General features: G+C 37.6%; 2 protein-coding genes across 4 annotated transcripts; one reads left to right on the top strand and one right to left on the bottom strand.

Moving 5' to 3' along the window:
• Positions 1-33: 33 nt before the first annotated feature.
• Positions 34-5,951, bottom strand: poli (polymerase (DNA directed) iota). Its single transcript, XM_014995269.2, has 10 exons — positions 5,731-5,951; positions 5,535-5,642; positions 5,297-5,461; positions 4,264-4,410; positions 3,868-4,104; positions 2,601-2,779; positions 2,023-2,114; positions 1,807-1,940; positions 1,136-1,356; positions 34-853 (listed from the first exon to the last, which is right to left on the bottom strand). Exons 1-10 carry the CDS (start codon positions 5,834-5,836, stop codon positions 224-226), a joined length of 2,019 nt encoding a protein of 672 aa, XP_014850755.2. The 5' UTR covers positions 5,837-5,951; the 3' UTR covers positions 34-223.
• An 893-nt stretch (positions 5,952-6,844) lies between these two features.
• On the top strand, positions 6,845-19,014 carry LOC106922664 (uncharacterized). Of its 3 annotated transcripts, none has more exons than XM_014995267.2 (16): positions 6,845-7,058; positions 8,506-9,836; positions 9,903-9,995; positions 11,248-11,485; positions 12,175-12,518; positions 13,390-13,533; positions 13,616-13,727; positions 13,859-13,930; positions 13,997-14,137; positions 14,270-14,383; positions 15,256-15,329; positions 15,401-15,505; positions 15,589-15,704; positions 16,827-16,965; positions 18,433-18,553; positions 18,719-19,014. In XM_014995267.2, the coding sequence occupies exons 1-16, from the start codon at positions 6,908-6,910 to the stop codon at positions 18,805-18,807; spliced, it is 3,384 nt and encodes a 1,127-aa protein (XP_014850753.2). In that variant the 5' UTR covers positions 6,845-6,907; the 3' UTR covers positions 18,808-19,014. The 3 variants fall into 3 exon arrangements, with proteins under 3 accessions (XP_014850753.2, XP_014850752.2, XP_014850751.2); XM_014995266.2 differs by having other exon boundaries at positions 11,245-11,485; positions 14,000-14,137; XM_014995265.2 differs by having other exon boundaries at positions 11,245-11,485.
• Positions 19,015-19,304: the final 290 nt, after the last annotated feature.

The following is a 19,304-nucleotide window of genomic DNA, read 5'->3' as shown; positions in this document are numbered from 1 at the left end:
GAATTTTGCATAATAATTTGCATTTTAAACTAATTTTTTCTATTAAAATAAAGTCATTTATTGAACATAAGGCTCCATAACATTACATTTAATTTGCTGTAGTTACACTGAAAATCAATTTTAACGAGCAGTGAGAGGTTTATTTTATTTTCCTAGAACCCAGAAGCGAGAACAGTAACTCTTTAGAGAAACAAAGTCCTCATTATGACCCAGCTGTTTTTCTCTAACCGGGCTTAAAATACTTGAGCAGATTATTCGACTGGCTGCTCCTTCCTTCAGCCTTTCTGTCTTTGCCTTTGGAGATGGAGCCTTTTCCCGTTTTCCTGGATGACGGAGTCTTCAGAACCGGGTTCTGCTGCTTCCATTCAGACATGAGCTCCTTCTGAACGTCCGGGGGAAGTTCAGAAAACACCTCAGGGTCCACGTTTCCCGGGAAGTTACAGTCAGATGACCGGGGAAGCCATAATTTCTCCTGCTCCATGACGTTTTCTTCATTAATTACTCTCATTCCCGCCGGCTGCTGGTGATTCATTCTGGACCGGTCTGCTTTCATCGATGAATCGTTTTCTGGAGGCTCGTGTTTCGACATGTAGCTTTGCAGGGAGTTCAGATAATCAGGAGATAAAAGTTCCTTCTGGATTTCTTCTGGAAGGAGCCTGAACACCTCCGGGTCGACGTGCGGTGGCGGTTTGGTTTTGTCCGAATTTATTCCCTCTGTGCTGCAGGACGCTTCATAGTTTTCCTCTGATTGTTCAGAGTTACAAGTCATTTGACCTTTTGGTGGAACATTTCTGCTGCATTCACTGATCTGATGGTCCAAAAGGCAACTGTCAGCATTCTGGGCTGAATTATTCTGCAGGAATAAAACATCAGAAGAAGAAAAGCTTTAATGATCTAATAAATTACTGTAACAACAGAGTAACAATGCACAAAATACACAAAACTACATCAGTTAGATGAGCATATTATAGAAATTTGATTAAAGTAAATGAGTCAATTTCATAAATAATTAACAGAGAAATAATTATTTTGTTAGCTCTGGTCAAAAACAATATTGATCTTTTATTTTTCTGCTCAAATAGAAAATGTATTTATTTTTTTATTCATAAAAAGTTGCATTAAAGGCCATGTTTACCTGGTTTTGTATGGACGATATCTGGGTTTTCCTGGGTGATGCGTTGTGCGTGAAGAATGACGAGATGGCGCCCTTCCCGCTCGCAGCCGGCCCTCTGCTCTGCAGGTTACTGAAGCAGACGTTGATGAGTGTGAGGTGAAATGCTGCGCTGCAGTCCACCATCTTATGGAAGAGCTTCCCAGCCAACAGGACCAGCTGTGACACAGTGTCTTCAATGTTCCCTGGGGATAATTGATCATTCTGAATTTTCCCCAAAATGAAAGGAAAAATAGAATATCTCCATTTATGTAACTAAGCTTACGCCTCAAAGCTTATCTGATTTTTATAAAACTAAGTTTAAAGTGCATCAAGTTCACTTTTGGGGCTTTACATGTTGAAAAACTAAGAGATTTTATTTTTAATGCATATAATGAGCCTAAAGATCGTTTAATTTGGCAATAATAACTGAAAGAATTTAGACACGTGGAATTTTTGCATCAAGTTTGTGAAAACAAAGAAAGCTCTTACGCTCATCATTTACAATAAAAAACTAAACCAAAACCTGAAAATGTTACTTCTTTAACAAAAACATATAGTTCAAATTTTCACATCTATAAACGGACAACCAATATGTCCTTCTGGGCATTCTTCAAAGCGATATCAATGTTTCCTTTCCTGTAACTTCAGCCTACCAGAGACGATCTTTTGTCCGACGCCGCTTGGGATTGGGGCCTGGCGGCTCTCCCTGCTGAACCACTTGTTGGTCGCTGAGAATCTTCGTATTGTGAGCCTGAAGGTTTGAGGCTGACGGCCATCTTTGTGCATCCTGGTTTTTACAAGCAAAACACAATTTTAAAAGAAAAATTATGTTTAATTCCAGAAACACGCGGATTTAGTGATGACCTGACCTTTCCACCAGACCACCGAGCAGCTCCTGGATCTTTGCCATGACTTCCTTCACTGAACACATTTTCCTAAAGGAGTCTTCATCACTGAGAGACTGGAACATGAAGAGGACAACAATGTGGCCAGTAAATACACCAACATTCACTTATAATGACATACAATCATAATATTGGAGTTTGCAAACATCACACTTTCTGTATGGAGTTCTTAGTGATAAAACAAATGAGTTTGAAAGGACTAAAGTATTTAGATTTGAGTGTGAATTATTTTAATTTCCGTATATATATATATATATATATATATATATATATATATATATATATATATATATATATTTGTGTGTGTGTGTGTGGCTTTTACTTTTGTAACAGTAAAAGTCAAAAGAAAGATGATAATTTTTCCATTCATTACAATGTTGTTTGACTGCAGAGTTAAATTAACAAGAAGTAAATCGGTAAATTAAGAAGAACTTTCCTTGTTTTTTGGTTGCAGGATTATTTAATTAATAAAGAACTTAAAAAGTATTATCAGTAAACCACAATTTTTATTTTGTGGAGGTAAATTTGGGGCTGAGTCCTACCTGTGGGGCCCCAGTGGGTGTGACGGCTGATTCATCAATGCCGAGAGCCAGATTCCTCAGGCGCTGAGCGGTGGTACCCCCCAACTCCCTCGCCAGGTCACCCAGAGGGCAGAGCTGCAGGTCTTTCACACTGACTAACCCCAAAGCTTGAAGCCTCTTGGCCGTTTGGTGGCCCACGCCTGAAAGAAACCCCAGAAACACAGAAACGGAACATCAACATCATTTAGAATATCGGAAGGTGGATGTGCTTCAGCCTCGTTTTATTCCTTATACTTGGAAATGAGACGGGGCAACTGCAAACAGAATCATTTGTAGGCCTATGGCCCATTTATTTATGCTTTAAGTTGTGTTATTTTTACTGAAAGCTGCTGAAGATCAAATTGGTTGTGAATGAAAAAAAAACAAACAGTTTATGACTTATTTCATTCTTTCATCAGGACAGCTGGCCCTACAATTGTCAAACTAAATGGCAACATTATAGAGAAATTAGGAAGTTATGGACGATACAAGCTTTTTATATAATTTGATATCAATAATTATTAATTTGTGTTTTGCTTTAAATATCTGAAATACTTCCAAACTGGTGTGGTGTGACCTTTCCTGTTTCGGATTAAGATGTTAATATGCTGCTCCGGTTGGACAACAACTTCAAATATGTAAGCTAAGCTCCACCATTAGCCTCCATGTTTACTTCCGCAAACACTGAGCACTTCTTCTTTTTATGGCGGTTGGCAGAACAGTGAGAATGCTGACACTATTGCGCCCTCTACTGCGCATGCGGGACACTTTCAGGTCGTTTGCCCGTTCACACTGCAGAACACATACAGGTCGCATTTACTGACAGTGAGAATGGCTCCGGCAAAAAAATCGGAATTGCCAAAAAATCGGAATTGGGTCACTTCAGGCTGCAGTGTGAACGCACCCTTAGTTGACGCCATCTTTCTTGTTTAGCTAGCTGTGAGAGGCTGAGCGGCTAAAGCCTTTCCTCTGCCTACATCTCCCAGAAGGATGTGCGTTATTATTGAATATTCCATCAGACGTATTATCTATTTATATTGATTTTGTTTCTATCACTATAAGAATTGTTATTAATTTACTGCCCAGCCCTATGAGAAATTACTTCATATAAATACTTAGGAATTTGGCTATCTATAAAACAAGATCAGTTATACTTGTTTTACTATTAAGCTTTTGTTTTAAAAGGTTTAATTGTAAAAAAAATCTTTAAATGAGTTAATCCATCTCTGACATGTTTTAGGGTGGGTACCTGGTACTTTTCTGAGGCCACTCAAACATCCCATAATATCGCTGACGTTCTCCTGCAGTAAAACCGTTTGCTGGTTTGGTTTGAAGGTGCCTGAAACCAGTTTGGCCAGCAGCTTGTTTGTGGCGACGCCAGCACAACCAGTCAAGCCGAGCTTGCTCCAGATCGCGTCTCTCATCTCTGCTGCAATGTGAGAACCAATAGCCAGCCTTGGATGGTGGCTAGCGTTAGCATCAGCACCTGCCCAGGGGAAGAAAAACAGGCTAAAGGAGAACCTTTAGGTGTGAAACTGAAACTGCCAGGCAAATATTTCACAGATGTTAGCGTCTTCGCTCTTTCACAAGCCAGTTTCAGTGAGCCAGATGTTCAGCTGCAAGCAAGAAGAACATTTTAACTTACTGGAATGATTGAAGACATTTCCTTTAAATGAGAGGCTGTCAGACTCTGATATCCGAGCCAATCTTCGTTCAACCATTTCTGTGACATCCACAAAGTTTTCATCAAATCCAAGCCTCTCTACCAGCGGACAGAAAGACAGCAGGAGCTCTGAGCAGGAAGCAGAAAGGCAAGGTAAGCAAAGAAATGTAAAATATTTGAGAGTTCTGCTGCAGAACACACAACTTCATTAATCATCAACAATCTAAAGAGTTTTCCGTGTTACAGCTGCTGATGACGCATTCACAAGAAATTTGCTTAACTTTGTTTGCTTGTTGGCTAAAATCTCTTACTTTTCCACTAAATTCTGGTTAGTGGAAAAATTCTTAAAAATTAAAAATCACCTTTCTTGTGACAACCCCAAACCAGAGCTGGATAGAGTACACAAAAATTGTACTAAAGTGATAATAGCACTACTTCAACATATTTTAATCAAGTAAAACGTAACTGTCCAAGAAACTAATCAAATCAGAGTAAAATGGTATTTGGTGAAGAATTACTCAAGTAGTGAGTAGCTGATCAAAACGTCAATCGTCTAATATTTAAAAACCACATCAACAGATGGACCCAAAATATAGTTATGTGGAAATTTTGGTATTTTAAATAGAGGTGGGTGATATTGCAAAAAAAAAAAAAAAACACAATATATTTTTAAATACCTCAATAACGATAAGCAAAAAAATTGCACATTTTTTGCTTTTCCTTTTTTTAATTTATTTATATATTTATTTTTAAACTTTCTATTACAATATAATATATTATATACTTTTAAAAATATTAATATATAAATATATCACGCAGTATGTTTAATGCGTCAAAGAAAATACGTCAATAGAAATGTAAACTAAATAAACTAACAAAAAAACAGTCTGAAATCGGCCACCAAATGGTTTTTGCTTCTAAAGATGTGTCTACAGACTTCTTATTAATGGGGTGTTTTACTTATTTCTCACATTTTTTATTTTAAAAAGCCTCGTGAAATATTCCTCAGGCTCACCTGTGACTTGGTAGGACATTTCTCTGTAGTGTGTCAGGTCTTCTCCTTTAACCAGCACCAGTTCAGGACATTTCTCCTTAGCATCAGTAACAGACATCAGCTTGGTGACGCCCCGCTCCCTGGCCACATAGTTACAGGTGACTATGATGTATTTCTGCTGTATACCTGATGATATGAGAATAGGCTTCAATTTTTACCCTGAGAACAATGATTTTTATATTCTTTACTGGCTTTGTACCTAAAGGGACATCTCTTAGAGCTGGGTTTCTGATCATTTCCACCTGAGCATAAAAGCAGTCCAGGTCAAAATGCAGAATAACTCTGTGTGCCGATTCAATGACTGGCCCTTAAATAAACCATAAAACAAATCACACTCAATATTCGTCATATCTCCAAGTGAACTTAGGTTTCTAGCGTCAGACTTCAGAGTTTACCAGAAGCAGCAGCTGGAGAAGTGGCGGGACAAACCGCAGCTGAATCCACGAAGCAAGTTTTCCACTCGGTTTCATCTTCCTCCACCTCACCGTCACTGTTATCCATCTCAGAAAGATTAATGTTAGCGAGTTTGTTTACTCTGCAGCACCAGGCGTGACGCCCCGAAGGTGCTCACTGCATAAACAAGGGAGGTAACACCTGCATGAGCATCCGGATCAAACGTCAACATCGCCGCCATATTGAGAGTGGCATTTTTTGTTCTGACTGGAAAAAAGTGGGCAGAAATATTCTAAAAGTTTATGTAATTAATTAATAGCAACCAAAAACCGATCAGTAACTATTACAACGATTTACTTTGAAAAATACGGACTACCTGGTAGTCTAACTACAGATGAGTAAAACAAAATAAAAATTAAAACAAGGATAATGTTGGATAATAACTGTCAATGACTGAACACTGTCAACTTCCATATATCTTACTAAGTTTAGATAAATCCTCTTCATCACCAGACTGTCATAAAAACACTTTAAATAGTATTTTAATAATTTCAGTACCCTCCCTCAACCTCATTCCCTAATGTAGGATTGACTCTATTAATAACAATTTAAAAAATATAGCTGAAAAGTGTAATCATAATAAGTACAAGTGAGTTAAATTAATTTATTCTGTATATTTTTGAGGTAGATCAAGATTGTTAAATACAAATTTATCAGATTTTTATTTACAGATCACTGTCAGTTTTGTCTTAGATATCACCATTTTAATAACTGCAATGGGCATAAGTCAATGTATAGTTTTTTAATAAAAAGATTGTTAAAAATGAACTAAAGATAAACAGTGCTTCATCTGTTCCTGGTTTCCACTCACAATGTGGCGGATGTGAATTCTACTTCAACAGTATACAACAGCGCCATCTAACGTTGTGGATGAATTACTGCGGAACGTAAAATCATCTTAAGGAACAAACAAACAATGTTTAAGTCAATAAAACTAAGCTGAATGATTATAAATTTGTATGTTGTACATCTATATGATTATTTGTTTAGTTATTATAATAATTATTTAATTTCATAATTTATCGCGACGTTTGCAAACCCTATATAAATGGGAGCTAAACGCCTGGCCGGCTGAGGTTCGCTGTTAATGTAGTTTAATTGTTTCGACCATTTTCCGCCATGTTTCCTTCCTCCGGTCTTTTTATTCACATAAGCTGTCCTTTTTCGCTACGTGAGCTTTGTGAGAGGCCTCATTGTTTATACAAACACGCCGCAGAATCGAGGGAAACGTTTGGTGGCTTGTATAAATCACCCGTGGTGGATTTAACAGGTCAGTGGGGTTTACATGAGTTAACTTAATGTTTCTAAAGTTGAATTTGATGCGTCAGTGCATTTTACATGAAAAGAAACAAAAATACTTCCGCATTATGTGACCCTTTCACCTGGTTTATCTAGAAAAAAGCTTTGAAGTCATTGAGAGATTATGAAAGTCAAGATGAATCAAATTAAGGTTAGAACAAAACATTTTAGATTTATCAAAAAGGGAAAAAAAAGTATTTTACAGCTGTGTATTTGCTGTGCCCGATATTAGAGCTCATAAAGTGATTTCGGATGCTTTAAAAGTAAAGTACATTTTAATGGTTCCAGACCAAATCAGTTATTTTCTACACCTGGTAACTATTGATGGATGATTGTTGAATTTATTTTCATTGCAGTAACATGATCTCACTGGAAAATGTAGAGAAAGCCAACCTTTAACTTGGGTACATTTATTTTGTTGGGGGCTTACTAAGAAAAATGGATGCAGTATTTTTAAGGCTCATTCTTTATCAGCAAGACAAGACTTTGTGTTTTATCATATTTCACAAGTTTGGGTCAATAATCCTAACGTCTCTCTGATCCATGTTTGTGTTGGATCACAGAGTCCTCATTGCTATAATCGTACACCAGAAACACAGAAGTTAAAGATTTGTTGGTGGAAGTGTTTCGCATTGAATTTTGCATTGAGGTTTTTAAAATATAAACTTTTCTAGATGTATTTCAGTTTCCAGTGGCATCCCAAAGGGGGGGACTCTGGGTGCCACAACCCCTTTTTGAAAAATGTTGCCTTCTCAGAAAATCATGTTCAGGTCATAGAAAGGCATACATACATATTAATCTTCTTCAATTAAGACACAAATGCAAAACTCAATAAATAAATACATACATGTAGAAAATTAAAAATTCATTAATATAAATGTATTATTTTACTTGTCTGGCCATGTCTATGAAAATTTTCTGCTGCTTTTCCATTGACCTTAAAATTGGAATGACAAAAATAAATTTGCTTAATGGAAACTCACAAATAAAAAAAAAATCATACTTTTCTATACAAAGATTTTCACTTGGATGAAGTTTTATTTTTCCACAGCCGTATCAAAACAGAATTATTTCGCAAAACTGGAATGGAAACACTTTATTTTTGCATCACACGAGTCACATGAACCATGACCAGATGTTACTACTGGTGGAAGTAGTAGGAGGATGATGGTGTGGCTTGTTTATAATGACTTATCGCATGAACAAACTTATTCACATGTGATTTTAACAGACTTTCTTATGTAATGGAAACTTTATAATTGCAAAATTGTGTTTTTTCAATATTAGCAGAATATCTACAAGGTTTTGTGGACATATGTAAAGGAAACTCAACTACTCTTAATTTCACTGAGGAGTTATTTATGCCTTGTGTGTGTTGCTCAAATGGTAATATCTATATATTTTTTTGTGGCTAACAGGGGATCAGTGTGACAGCAATTTTACAACAGTTATCGACAACTCCCTGCATGAGCTGGAACGACTCGATAAGCAGATTGAATCTGTAAGGTACGAAGTGGAGCAGGAGCAGCGGCGGCTCTCAAGCTATCAGACTAACCAGGCGGACAAAAGCAGCAATAAACTCTCAACAAAGTTTGAAACAAACCTTTCTTATGGATTTTCTTCTAGCAAAAACCATAAATCACACGTTCAAGCACAGAAATATGTGGTCGACAACTCCAAACCAAGGACTGATTTAGAGTACGATCCAATGTCCAACTTTTCTGCTGCTTTGCATTCTTGCAGCTCCTCAGGAAAGGAAGCGAAGAGCCGACCAGACAGGAAGAGCTCCAGGTCTTTTGGTGAAAAGCCATCCACTCATCAAGCCCAGATGTACCGACCGCGATCCCCAGAAATCCTCGACGACGACTCTACTGAAGATGGTGTCCTGGTCATTGATGTTTCTCTGTCACCTGACAAAACGTTGGATCAAACTCAACATACTGCTGACTCAGGAAAATCCTCCCAAAATACAGAAAGAGACATGAAGGAGATTAAGGCGGTGAATGTTTATCTTGACTTTCAACCTCAGATGGTAAAAACTAAGGTGGTAAATGCTTCTTCCTGTGATGATGCAGACAAAGTCCCTGAGATCCATCCTCTGTCTTCTACTTTGGATAAAACACAAGATTACAGCAATGATGAGAGGAATGTAGTCGACTTAACCGGATGTTTAGAAGAGCTTGAAAGAGAGTGTGAGAATACTGGTTTCCAATCCCCTGAAAGGAAAAAGAAATGGACTGAATCTGGAGGTTTTTCCTTCCCCTCAGATCAACCAAGCAATCCTCTGATGGAGCAGACTTATAAAGCTCAGAAAAAAGATTTAAAATCTCAAAATTCATTTGTTTGTAAACGATCATATCCCAACACTCAATTTAAACAAACCTCAATAACGGATCAGGACAAACTCAAGGTTCAGAGCCAGTTATGTGTTTTACAAAATGGTGAAAAAACAAAGATGAAAGCTTTCACCAACCAGAAACAAGTGGAGGCAGCACAAGGCAGCAGCCAGATTCAGATTCACGATGTCAGATCTGTGAATCCACACAGTAGATCTGAATCAATGGAGCAGCTGCTGCAAGAGGAAGATGAAGCGGTGATAATAATAGACTCCAGTCCTGAGGATGAAGATCACGAAGATGAGGTCAATTACTCTGAGCTTTCTGAAAGCGACCCAATGGAGGAATGCTACCGGATCTTCATGGAGGCAAACACTGAGGAGAAGGGAAGCGAGGAGCAGGGTAGCGCGTCGGTAAGTGTATCAAAATGAGTCTTTATTTTAACGTGAAGATTTTCTGATTCGCTCTTTCTGTTCCAGATTGGAGCCGAAGTAGAAACACCGGAGGTGAACGCAGCAAATCAAAATTTAACCGGGAGGAAGAGGTTGGCTCACGAAGCCAAAAACTTGGAGGTAAACGCTCCAAACATCGTAGTTCAATGTCACATGACAAACTTGAGGCCTGAGGGCCAAATGTGGCCCAGCACAGCTTTTTATGTGGCCCTCTTTATGTGGCTGAACACTACGGCTGAAAAACGTATCACAACGTAAGCGTTTCATTCATAATTATTGATTATTGATTAGTTTTTAAATTACGAGGCACGGTCGTGAAACTTTAAACTGCTGCTGCGCGAGTAACACAACAGGTTGTTGCTAAGAAACCACATGTTTCTCAGCAAGTTGTTGCTAGGTAACCAAAGAGTGAGTGAGTGAATGAATGAATGAATGAGTTGGTTGTTGCCACCAACCTTGCTGTGAGAGGTTTAGCAGCTAAAGTCTTTCCTCTGCCTACAACTCCCAGAATGCCGTGCGGTTCTGGATTGAAGTTCAGTGAAATTGTTGCTATTCTATCGGACGTATTATCTGGCGATATTGATCATGTGTCTATCACGATACATATTATTGATTTATTGCCCAGCTCTAGACTCCAGAGGGACATATAATTGAACTCCCAAGTTAACAGTTGTGTGCTTAATATAATTTTATCAATCAAATCACAGCAGTTTTTTTTTTCCAAATTAGCCCAATCAGTCCTTATAGTTTTTATTTTTTATTTTCATTATTCTACAATTGTGGAAATTCAGACAAAATCAACAGACCCCCCCTCACTTTTACATTATTTTTTTTACTTAAATCTTGTTTTTGTGAAGAAGTTTATCATAACAAAAACACGTAGTTGCCTCATTTTTCCTTAAGCATTATTTCTTTGGATCTTAGGGTGAGAGTAATTTTTTTCTTTCAAAATATTTTATGATTGGAAGTTTACTGCAAATCTTCTGCAAAAATGGTCAAACATTGGGGTTTAAGTGCTTCTAACTCTCACCTGTAGGTGGCAGTAGTTCTTACTTTTACTCCACTGCTGACTGTAGTTTGTGATGATGTGGAGAGAAAGGAAAACGTCACATCTAAAGACATTAATAAGTGGAAATATTGCAAATATTTATAATTTAGCTCCCAAAATCAGTGATTTTGATTGCAAAAAGTAACTGAAAAAAATACCCTGAAAAAATTAAATATTTATCTAATGCAGAAATAGCTATTTATTAATATTTTAGTGTTGTATTAATGGGTTTTAGCTACACATTCTGGTAGAACTGGCCCTTTTAGAACATTATGATTTTGATATGGCTCAAAATGAGTTTGTTAAACTTTTTCCACTTAGCAGCCACTGGCCAAGATGAGACCTCAGCCGCAGGTTTTGGTCCCTCTGCGGGAGCCTGGAGGTTCAGTGTCCCGGCTGTCCATCTGTGCTAAGGTCCAGGAGGTTCAGTACCGGGCCTCGGCTGCTCCGGCTAAACTGGGCCAGAATCTTCTTTCTTCAGTGAGTCAGAAAAAACCAGAGACACAAACCGTTCCTTCAACTCCAACCCTGAAAAACCTTCAGGTGTATCCAGGTCAAAATGGTGAGTTTTTGGAGAAACTGAAGTGTTTTAAAGTAAAGTACATTTATATGTTATATTTTCAATTGACCAATCAATAATTGGATAGAAAAAGGTGCTTAATGTGAGATTTTTTTTATCAGGATTTAAACCAAGAGAAGCTAAAACTTTTCCACTTGAGTTTTGAGTAGAGCATTAGATTTTTTTATTTTTGTTTTTAGCTAAAATGCAGAATGTATCTATTTTTGTATTGTTTTGGCTTAATGACTGCTCTAAATGTTCTTTCAGCATTTTAGAAGTCAAAAATTTTTTTGCTAGTTTTTCTACATTTCTGAAATTAAATTTCTGAGCTCCAAAAGTCAAAAAAAAAAAGAAACTTTATGCAAAAAAAAAGAGTAAACTATAAAAATTTCCAGAAAAAGTGGAATTTTCTGAGTTTAAAGAGTAAAAATGTTGGACTTTTTAAACGCAGAAATTTTCAAGGATCTTTTTTGTCTAAAATTTTTTTTTTCCTTGCAAATGTTCAACTTTTCAATTAAGTTTTCAAGCTCAGAAATTTCAATGTCTCTTCTAGAAAATCTGAGGTTAATCTCAGAGATTTATCTCACTATATCTGAGTTTAAAAAGCCGTCATAAGATGCGTCTGTTGTGCCATTTTAATGTTTGTTTGTATCGTCCCTTGAATGCTCTCTGCTTGTATTTCTGCTCCTCAGCTTATCTGAGCTGCGTCCCTCTGGGAACTGCGGTTATCGAAGTGGGAAGCGACCTTCACCTGATCCTGCCGCAGGGCCACTTCCCTCTCTCTGCCACCTCGTCGTCCAGCCCAGTTTCATCGGTTCTGACTCCAATGAGTCGGGTCCATCCAAACCCTACCGCAGTCAGGCAAACGACCTCTCCAGCTGCGGTTTCAGCTCTGCCTAAATATCGCTCCACAGCGCCTCTGCTCATCGCAGCTCCGGCGCGACGGCCCGCAGCCAGCACAGCTTTCGGATCGTCTGTCCAGTCAACAGTCGGCATTTCCACAGCTTCTCAAGCTGTGACTCAGACAGCTGTCAAGGTAGAAAACAAGTAGATGTGGAAAACATACAGCCAAATCACCCCAATGCTCTGTGGAAAAGTAATTTCTCCCTAAACCTAGTTACTGGTTTGACTGGCAGTGCAGTTTTTAATGCCACTTTGGAGGATTTTTTTTTTTTTTAATTCAGACAAATTAGAGATTTTGATGTGGAAAAAAACATGTTGGATTGGATTGTTTATTTTTAATGGATGTAATAATTATTTTTAAAATTGTTTGTATTTATTCAGGTTTTCTTTGGCTACATTAACACAGGCGGTAAATGCGACTGATATCCAACTTTTTCACAATTCTGATCTTTTCACCCCAAACCCCCCGCCCCCCCCAAGAAAAAAAAATATATATATATAATTTTCCTTTATTTGTGCTACTTCTGTATGTAAAACTAATTCAAATATAAATCAGATTTTCAAAGAAATTACAGTAAATGCTCCACAAAAAGCCATTTTCTATTAATCATACTCATTAGTTTCCTTCATCTTGTTATGATCTTGTTGGCTCTCGTTGCTGAAGAAACTTTAAAATTGATCCATAAACGGCTCGCTACATTATTGCTTCTGTAAACGGTGCGCTGCTGTATAATGCCAACGTTTTTCTGCGCTTTCTGGTCGCTTTTGGGTCGTAAACCGTTCACACAGAAGTTTGTTTACGTTTGAGTTTAATTAGTTGTATGAACGACTATCCACTAAACAAAAACTTATTTCAGCAAAAACTTTAAGTTGAGCATAAATAATTGCTGTGTGAACGCAGTCTTTGATATTTTAATGTGCTTAATATGAACAATTGTGACTAAAAGTATAAACAGAAGACTTTTGAAATGGGGGACGATGCTTTTCACAGTATTTCCTTTCAGCCACTTCCTGTGAAACGAAAGCTGAAGCAGCAAAGTGAGGCAGCGAAGGACAAGGTGCCTCATGACGTCCGCCAGCGTTACGTGAACATGTTCACTGAAGAGTTTCTCAAAACAACAGCTGATGTCAATGAAGCTTTTGAGAAGGTGAACATTCAGGCCCCTTTACTCTTTACTGACACGATTCTGAGTATTTATTATGATCCATACTGGCGTCTACTGATGGCAGGCCCTGACAGAGGAGAAGAGTGTGTACAATCGCAGTGTGAACAAACTGAAATACCTGAGCATTGCAGTGAACGCCCTCAAGAGACTCAAGAACCAAAGTGCTACTGCTAAAAGTAGGGAATATATATATATATATATATATATATATATATATATATATATATATATATTATTGATATTTAGAACAGATCCGACTCAATGTAGCATTCAGCTGAGTTAAATACTAATCTGTTTTGTCACACAGAGGAAAAACAGACCCAGAGTCAAAGACCAAAAGGCAACATCCCATTTAACCAAAGGAAGATTAAGGAAAATGGTGAGAATTTTTTATTTTCCTGAATTTTGAATATTTTAGCCTCTTCTGAGAGTCTTCTTCTTTCAGCAGGTGATTTGGTGTTGTATGAAATCTTGAAGGGTTACACTTTGACTGACGAACAAATGATAGAAAACAACTATCCTGTCCAGCACCCAGAAAAACCCGGTTCTGCTGTTCTTTTTTCTGACAAGAAAGTGAGCACAGACTGTAAGTAAAGCGATCCAACCTGGCTGTGTTACCTGCAGTTCCCTTATTGAGCCACTAGAGGGCGCATTCAATGCATGGATTTGGGGCAAACCTCCGATTGAATCTCTTTAAATCGCCTGTTTTTTTTAAAAGCTCTGAAAAGGATCTGCTGTCGCTGTGGCGCCACCTACTCTGTTGGCAAAACGGGGAAACACCTCAGAACAGAGGAGTGCAACTACCACTACGGGAAAGGAGTTACAAACCGAGGTCAGAAACCAGCTTGTTTTCAGGCTCTGCTGTAGTTTGAAGTGCTGCAAAACAGGCCAGGGCGACATGGCTGAAAAATAAAATCAGACTTTTAATTGAATTATTACATCTTTTCTAAAATAGAAATTACAGAGAATAATTTCAAAAGGTGACGTTTATTTCAGTCACCCCTTCTGTAAATTGTGCTGTGAGAGTATTGGGGCAAGGCTATGATAAGTTTTGTTTATGATAATATAGTCATATTAGCAGAAGAGACACAATTTTACCAGAAAAAACATCTTTAAATTATGAGAAAAATGTTGTTTTAACGAGAATAAAGCTTAGATGTTGGGATCTGATGTGACCGGCTCAGTTTATGTTGTCCTTTTTTCAATACATTTTGCACCATTGTTTCAAAGTCCTGCTACATAATTTGATGCTACATTATTTAGCATTTCTATTAAGAATTATCTCTAAAATTTATACCAAAGTACTTCACAAAATGCTCAAATTCCTTTTTTTTACTTTATTTTTTGTGTTGGTGTTCTCATAAAATTACTACTTTGTCTGACTTTATTCTAGTAATATTCAAACTTTTTTCTGATTTGAAACTATTATCTTGATAATAAAAAATCATAGCCTGTCCCTTTATTCTGTCCAAATAAAACACTCTTGTCAAACAAGATGGCTGTCCTGGGCGTTCAGACGAAGTGAATGTTGAAAAAAAATTTTTTTTTTTCCAAAAATTCAGTTGATCAATAAAAACGATTTATCGCCCATTCCTACTGCAAATAGGGAAATATAAAATATATTACAAGTGAGACTGAGTAAGCCAGTTAAAATGGATTATGTGCAAACAGAGTGAAGCATCAACAGTGTTTTGTTTGCTGCAGTTCCAGGTGGGGTGGAAACTCGCTACAGCTGCTGTCAGGGGGTCATGGGAGCGCCGGGATGTCAAATGTTTAAGGTTGGTGGACACACATTTCACTGATAAAACAAGACCAGTAAAAGTTTAACATTAGTTTTTCTTTCACCCAGCTGCATGTCCATGATTACCTCAGCCTGGATGGGTTTGTATCTACTGCACCCAGACGCCCCTCAGACTCCAGCTGTCCTGGAGTTTACTCCTTGGATTGTGAAATGGTAATTTATAAAAACTTTTATTTATGTTTGGCTCTTTCTAGAATATGTGTTTAAGTGATTGAAACCTGTGTGAATGGCTTCAGTGTTACACTGTTCAGGGCCTGGAGCTGTCCAGAGTGACGGTGATCAGCTCCAGTCTGCAGGTCGTCTACGACACGTTTGTCAAACCTGACAATGAGGTCATCGACTATAACACCAGGTAACGTCTCCACAGACGGAGCCCAGCGCCCAGTTTATGTCTGCAGTTGATATTTATGTAAAAAAAAACATCATAACATAATAGCAATTATGACAGTTTATCAGATAATCTGTGAAAAGATTGATCTCCTCCACCTCCTCCCAGTTTACTACTGCCATCTGAAGAATTGCACCACTTCTGGCCAAAAATAACCAATCAGAGCCAGGAGGAGCGTCTTGGCGCCGTCAGTCAAGCTTTTCACGCGCTTCTCGATGTGCTAATGGAGGAGAAACGATGTAAAACAGTTCCAGTTAAACAGTTTATTTACCATCATTTTTGGCCATGCTAACTGGTCTTAGCATTTATGACAGGCTTGTGTGTGGGGAGAGTGTGAGTAGTGTGTACCCAAGCATGATTGACAGCACTAAGACCCTCCTGGTTCTGATTGGTTGTTTCCAGTTAGCACTGGGAGAAAGCAGAGGAGCTCGTCTTTCTTTTTGTTTTGTTTTTTCACAGCTGTTGTTAATGATTACTTTGGTAATCAAGTATTGTGACGATTAATCAAGTGATCACATAAAATATTGGTAAAAGCTGCCATAGCAGGAGTATTAAAGTTGGATATCAAAATTGGCCCAAATTTTCATTAGGGATGTATTACTTTTATGTAATTATTACTTAAAGAAAAGTAACAATTACTTTTCTTTAATTTTATTTTAAAGTAATATTACATTCAGAATGCAAGTTGTAACTTTTCCTCACATTTCTGTAGCTTAGAAAATCAACCTGTAACAATAATGGCTCATATTTCAGTCAACCTGGACAGAAGTTGCACAGAAATCAAACAGACTCGCTCACTTTTTTTACTCCAGTTTTTAGTTTACATATTCATCTTGCTTTGCACAATATTTTATAGTTTTTGTACAGGAAAGTTTTATGGCATATAAAAATTTAAACCCACAGCTGTTGCTGAAGTTAACATAGAAGAATTTAACAATCTTTCTAAAGTTGAACCATGGATTGAATTTGTTGCATTAACCTGCTGTCTTGGTTCTTTGTAATTCAGTGCTTTGGGCTGCTTTTCCTCATATTTCCCATTGCGCCAACTTTCTTTATTCATTCCCTCTGCTGTTAATCTGTCTGTAGGTTTTCAGGCATCAGTGAGGAGGATGTGAAAGGTAACCACACCTCCCTCAAGGAGGTCCAAGACACTCTGTTGAGCTTCATCAGTGCTGACACTATTCTCGTTGGACATGGCCTGGAAACAGACCTTTGTTTACTGAAGGTGACTGTTGCAAACATTTTTTTTTTCTCTTTGTTAAAGGAGGATAATGATCTGAAATTGGGGATTCTTGCTCAAACATCAGGCAGTTCTGTATTTATTTAATTTTTTTTAAGTTGACTTGTAAGACGAGTGACTTGTAAGACGCACTTTGTTCTCTAAATCTATTTTAATTTTGACTGTTTTATTTTCACACTAGCTGTTCCAGCTATATTCATCACTGTTTGTTTAAATTAATGCCTAATATTTTAGAGATATGAAGCTTTAAATAAGCCATAATTTTATTCTTGGTGTCTTTATCCTTAAAATGTCTTAGACTTAAATTAAGGCCTTAAAATGTCTGAAATTCATTTCAAAATGTAAGTTGGCTTAAATAAATTTCAAGTCTTAAATGTTAGCTGGTAAGACTTTGTAATTTCATATATTCTATGTAGTTTATCTTCCTTGATGATAGTAATTTAGGCTAACGCTAAATAGCTGCTAGCATACCTTTGCTAACTAGCTTTTTTGTTTATCATCGGAAGGTATAAATTTATTGTCAGCTGGCTGGACGACGTTTATCTTTGCTACTGGCTCGCGTTCTGTTGCAAACCCTTATATTACGTGCATTTGTGCTAAAAAGCTTGCAACTACTAAAACATAAAATGTGTATTTTTTAAATTTTTTTGTACATTTTTGTCATGATGCTTGTCTTAAAGCTGCAGTACAAAAATCTATATATATTTTTTTCCATCTATGTTGAAACTGTCGCCATGTTGTGACATTGTAATATGAAAATTGATCTCCCACCTCATCAGTGAGCTACTAATGCCAAGTACAACCAGTCAGAGTTAGGTGGTGGGTTTTGGTGCCGTCAATCACTCTCATGTACACGTTGTTAAATGTGCTGTCATTGATGGCCATGCTAACTAGCCTTAGCATTCGTGGCAGCCTATGTTGTGGTGAACTTGGCAAAGAGCAAACAGGAGGGAGTGAGCATGAGAGTGATTGACAGTGCTAAGCTCCTCCTCCTGGATCTGATTGGTCATTTCTGTCTAAACATATTCTTGCAATTAGTGGTGGAAGAAGAGCTTGATTTCTTTTCAAAGATTATCTCTTATACTGTCATGACATAATGATAATTTTAGCAAATGTGTAAAAAAAAAAACATTTTTTGTAAAAGTTACATTCTGCAGCTCTAAGTTTAATCCATAAGGTCCTTAAACGCCTAAAATGTGAGTTGGTGAAACCTGCAGAAACCCTGTTTTATTCAGTAAAATGAAATTATTAATACTGGCTCAATCAAGTTATTTTATTTATCGAGTGTTTTTGAGCGACAAATGAACGCCTAATAGCATCCATGTGCAAAAGACACCAGCCATTTTTCTGATGTGTCACAACTGGCTTTTTTATTCACCTGTGCATGTTGGAATATGAATTAAACTACAGAGGGTCTGACAGGAGCTTCATTTTTTTATTTTTGTGCTGTAGCTGCTTCATGGGACGGTGGTAGACACTTCGGTGGTCTTCCCCCATCGTCTAGGTCCGCCCAACAAGCTGAGCCTCAATAGCCTCACTGCTGAATATCTCAGGAGGATTATTCAGGAGAGTGGTGGGTTGCCACTTTACAACCAACTGGTTTTGTTTCTAATCATAATCTGTTAAACCACAGCCGCTTCAATTATTGTAAAGGATTAACCGAATATAAACTAATAAAGGAATGGAGTGTGTTTTAAAACTGCAACATGTTAAAACCGTGTGCCGCTGTTTCTCCCAGTTTGTGGCCACGACACTGGAGAAGACGCAGCTGCCTGCATGGAGCTCATGCTGTGGAAGATGAAAGAAGATGGGAAACTGAAAAAATGAGGAACTGCCACTGATTATACATGAAACATGATATGTATGATTGTATATTTGAAGACGAGTAGGGGCTGTTTATTTGTGTTTATAATTTGATGTTTTCTGCTAATGGACATTTGAGTTAAAGCCCATGTATAATGTCTATATGAATATTTATGAGACTCACGGATAAAGCTACTCTAAGTGGTTCCCAAATAAAGGCATAAAATAAAATTTTTGTTTGTTGTCCCTCCCTAAGTCATAACCAGCCAATGAGGATTCAGTTTTTACCTAATTATCTTCAGGCGCGTCTAATAAGCGCAGCTGCAATGTATAATGACGTCATTCCAAATCAGGAAAGGCCAACAAACCCGATGCTGCTCCAGTTTATACAAGAACTGGGAATGGACGACTTTCCAGTCTGAAAAATTAACTGGAATCCAATCAGAGGTCGGATTTCCCACTGAGAGCATCTCCAACTAGTTCCATGGACTTCACTTTTCAATATGGCCGCTACCTCCTAG

Source organism: Poecilia mexicana, unplaced genomic scaffold (genome assembly GCF_051168715.1).
Source record: "Poecilia mexicana isolate PSO_F unplaced genomic scaffold, ASM5116871v1 scaffold_9, whole genome shotgun sequence".
In the NCBI taxonomy this organism is placed as follows: domain Eukaryota; kingdom Metazoa; phylum Chordata; class Actinopteri; order Cyprinodontiformes; family Poeciliidae; genus Poecilia; species Poecilia mexicana.
This window is presented reverse-complemented; position numbering and strand designations above follow the sequence as displayed.

Coding starts and splice junctions, on each gene's coding strand:
- poli (XM_014995269.2), bottom strand. CDS start 5,836: ATGGATAACAGTGACGGTGAGGTGGAGGAAGATGAAACCGAGTGGAAA. Junction 5,462..5,534: donor TCTAAGAGATGTCCCTTTAG/GTACAAAGCCAG, acceptor TCATATCATCAG/GTATACAGCAGAAATACATC. Junction 4,105..4,263: donor AAATGTCTTCAATCATTCCA/GTAAGTTAAAAT, acceptor TCCCCTGGGCAG/GTGCTGATGCTAACGCTAGC.
- LOC106922664 (XM_014995265.2), top strand. CDS start 6,908: ATGTTTCCTTCCTCCGGTCTTTTTATTCACATAAGCTGTCCTTTTTCG. Junction 13,728..13,858: donor CCAAAGTGCTACTGCTAAAA/GTAGGGAATATA, acceptor TTTGTCACACAG/AGGAAAAACAGACCCAGAGT. Junction 15,330..15,400: donor CGGGATGTCAAATGTTTAAG/GTTGGTGGACAC, acceptor TCTTTCACCCAG/CTGCATGTCCATGATTACCT.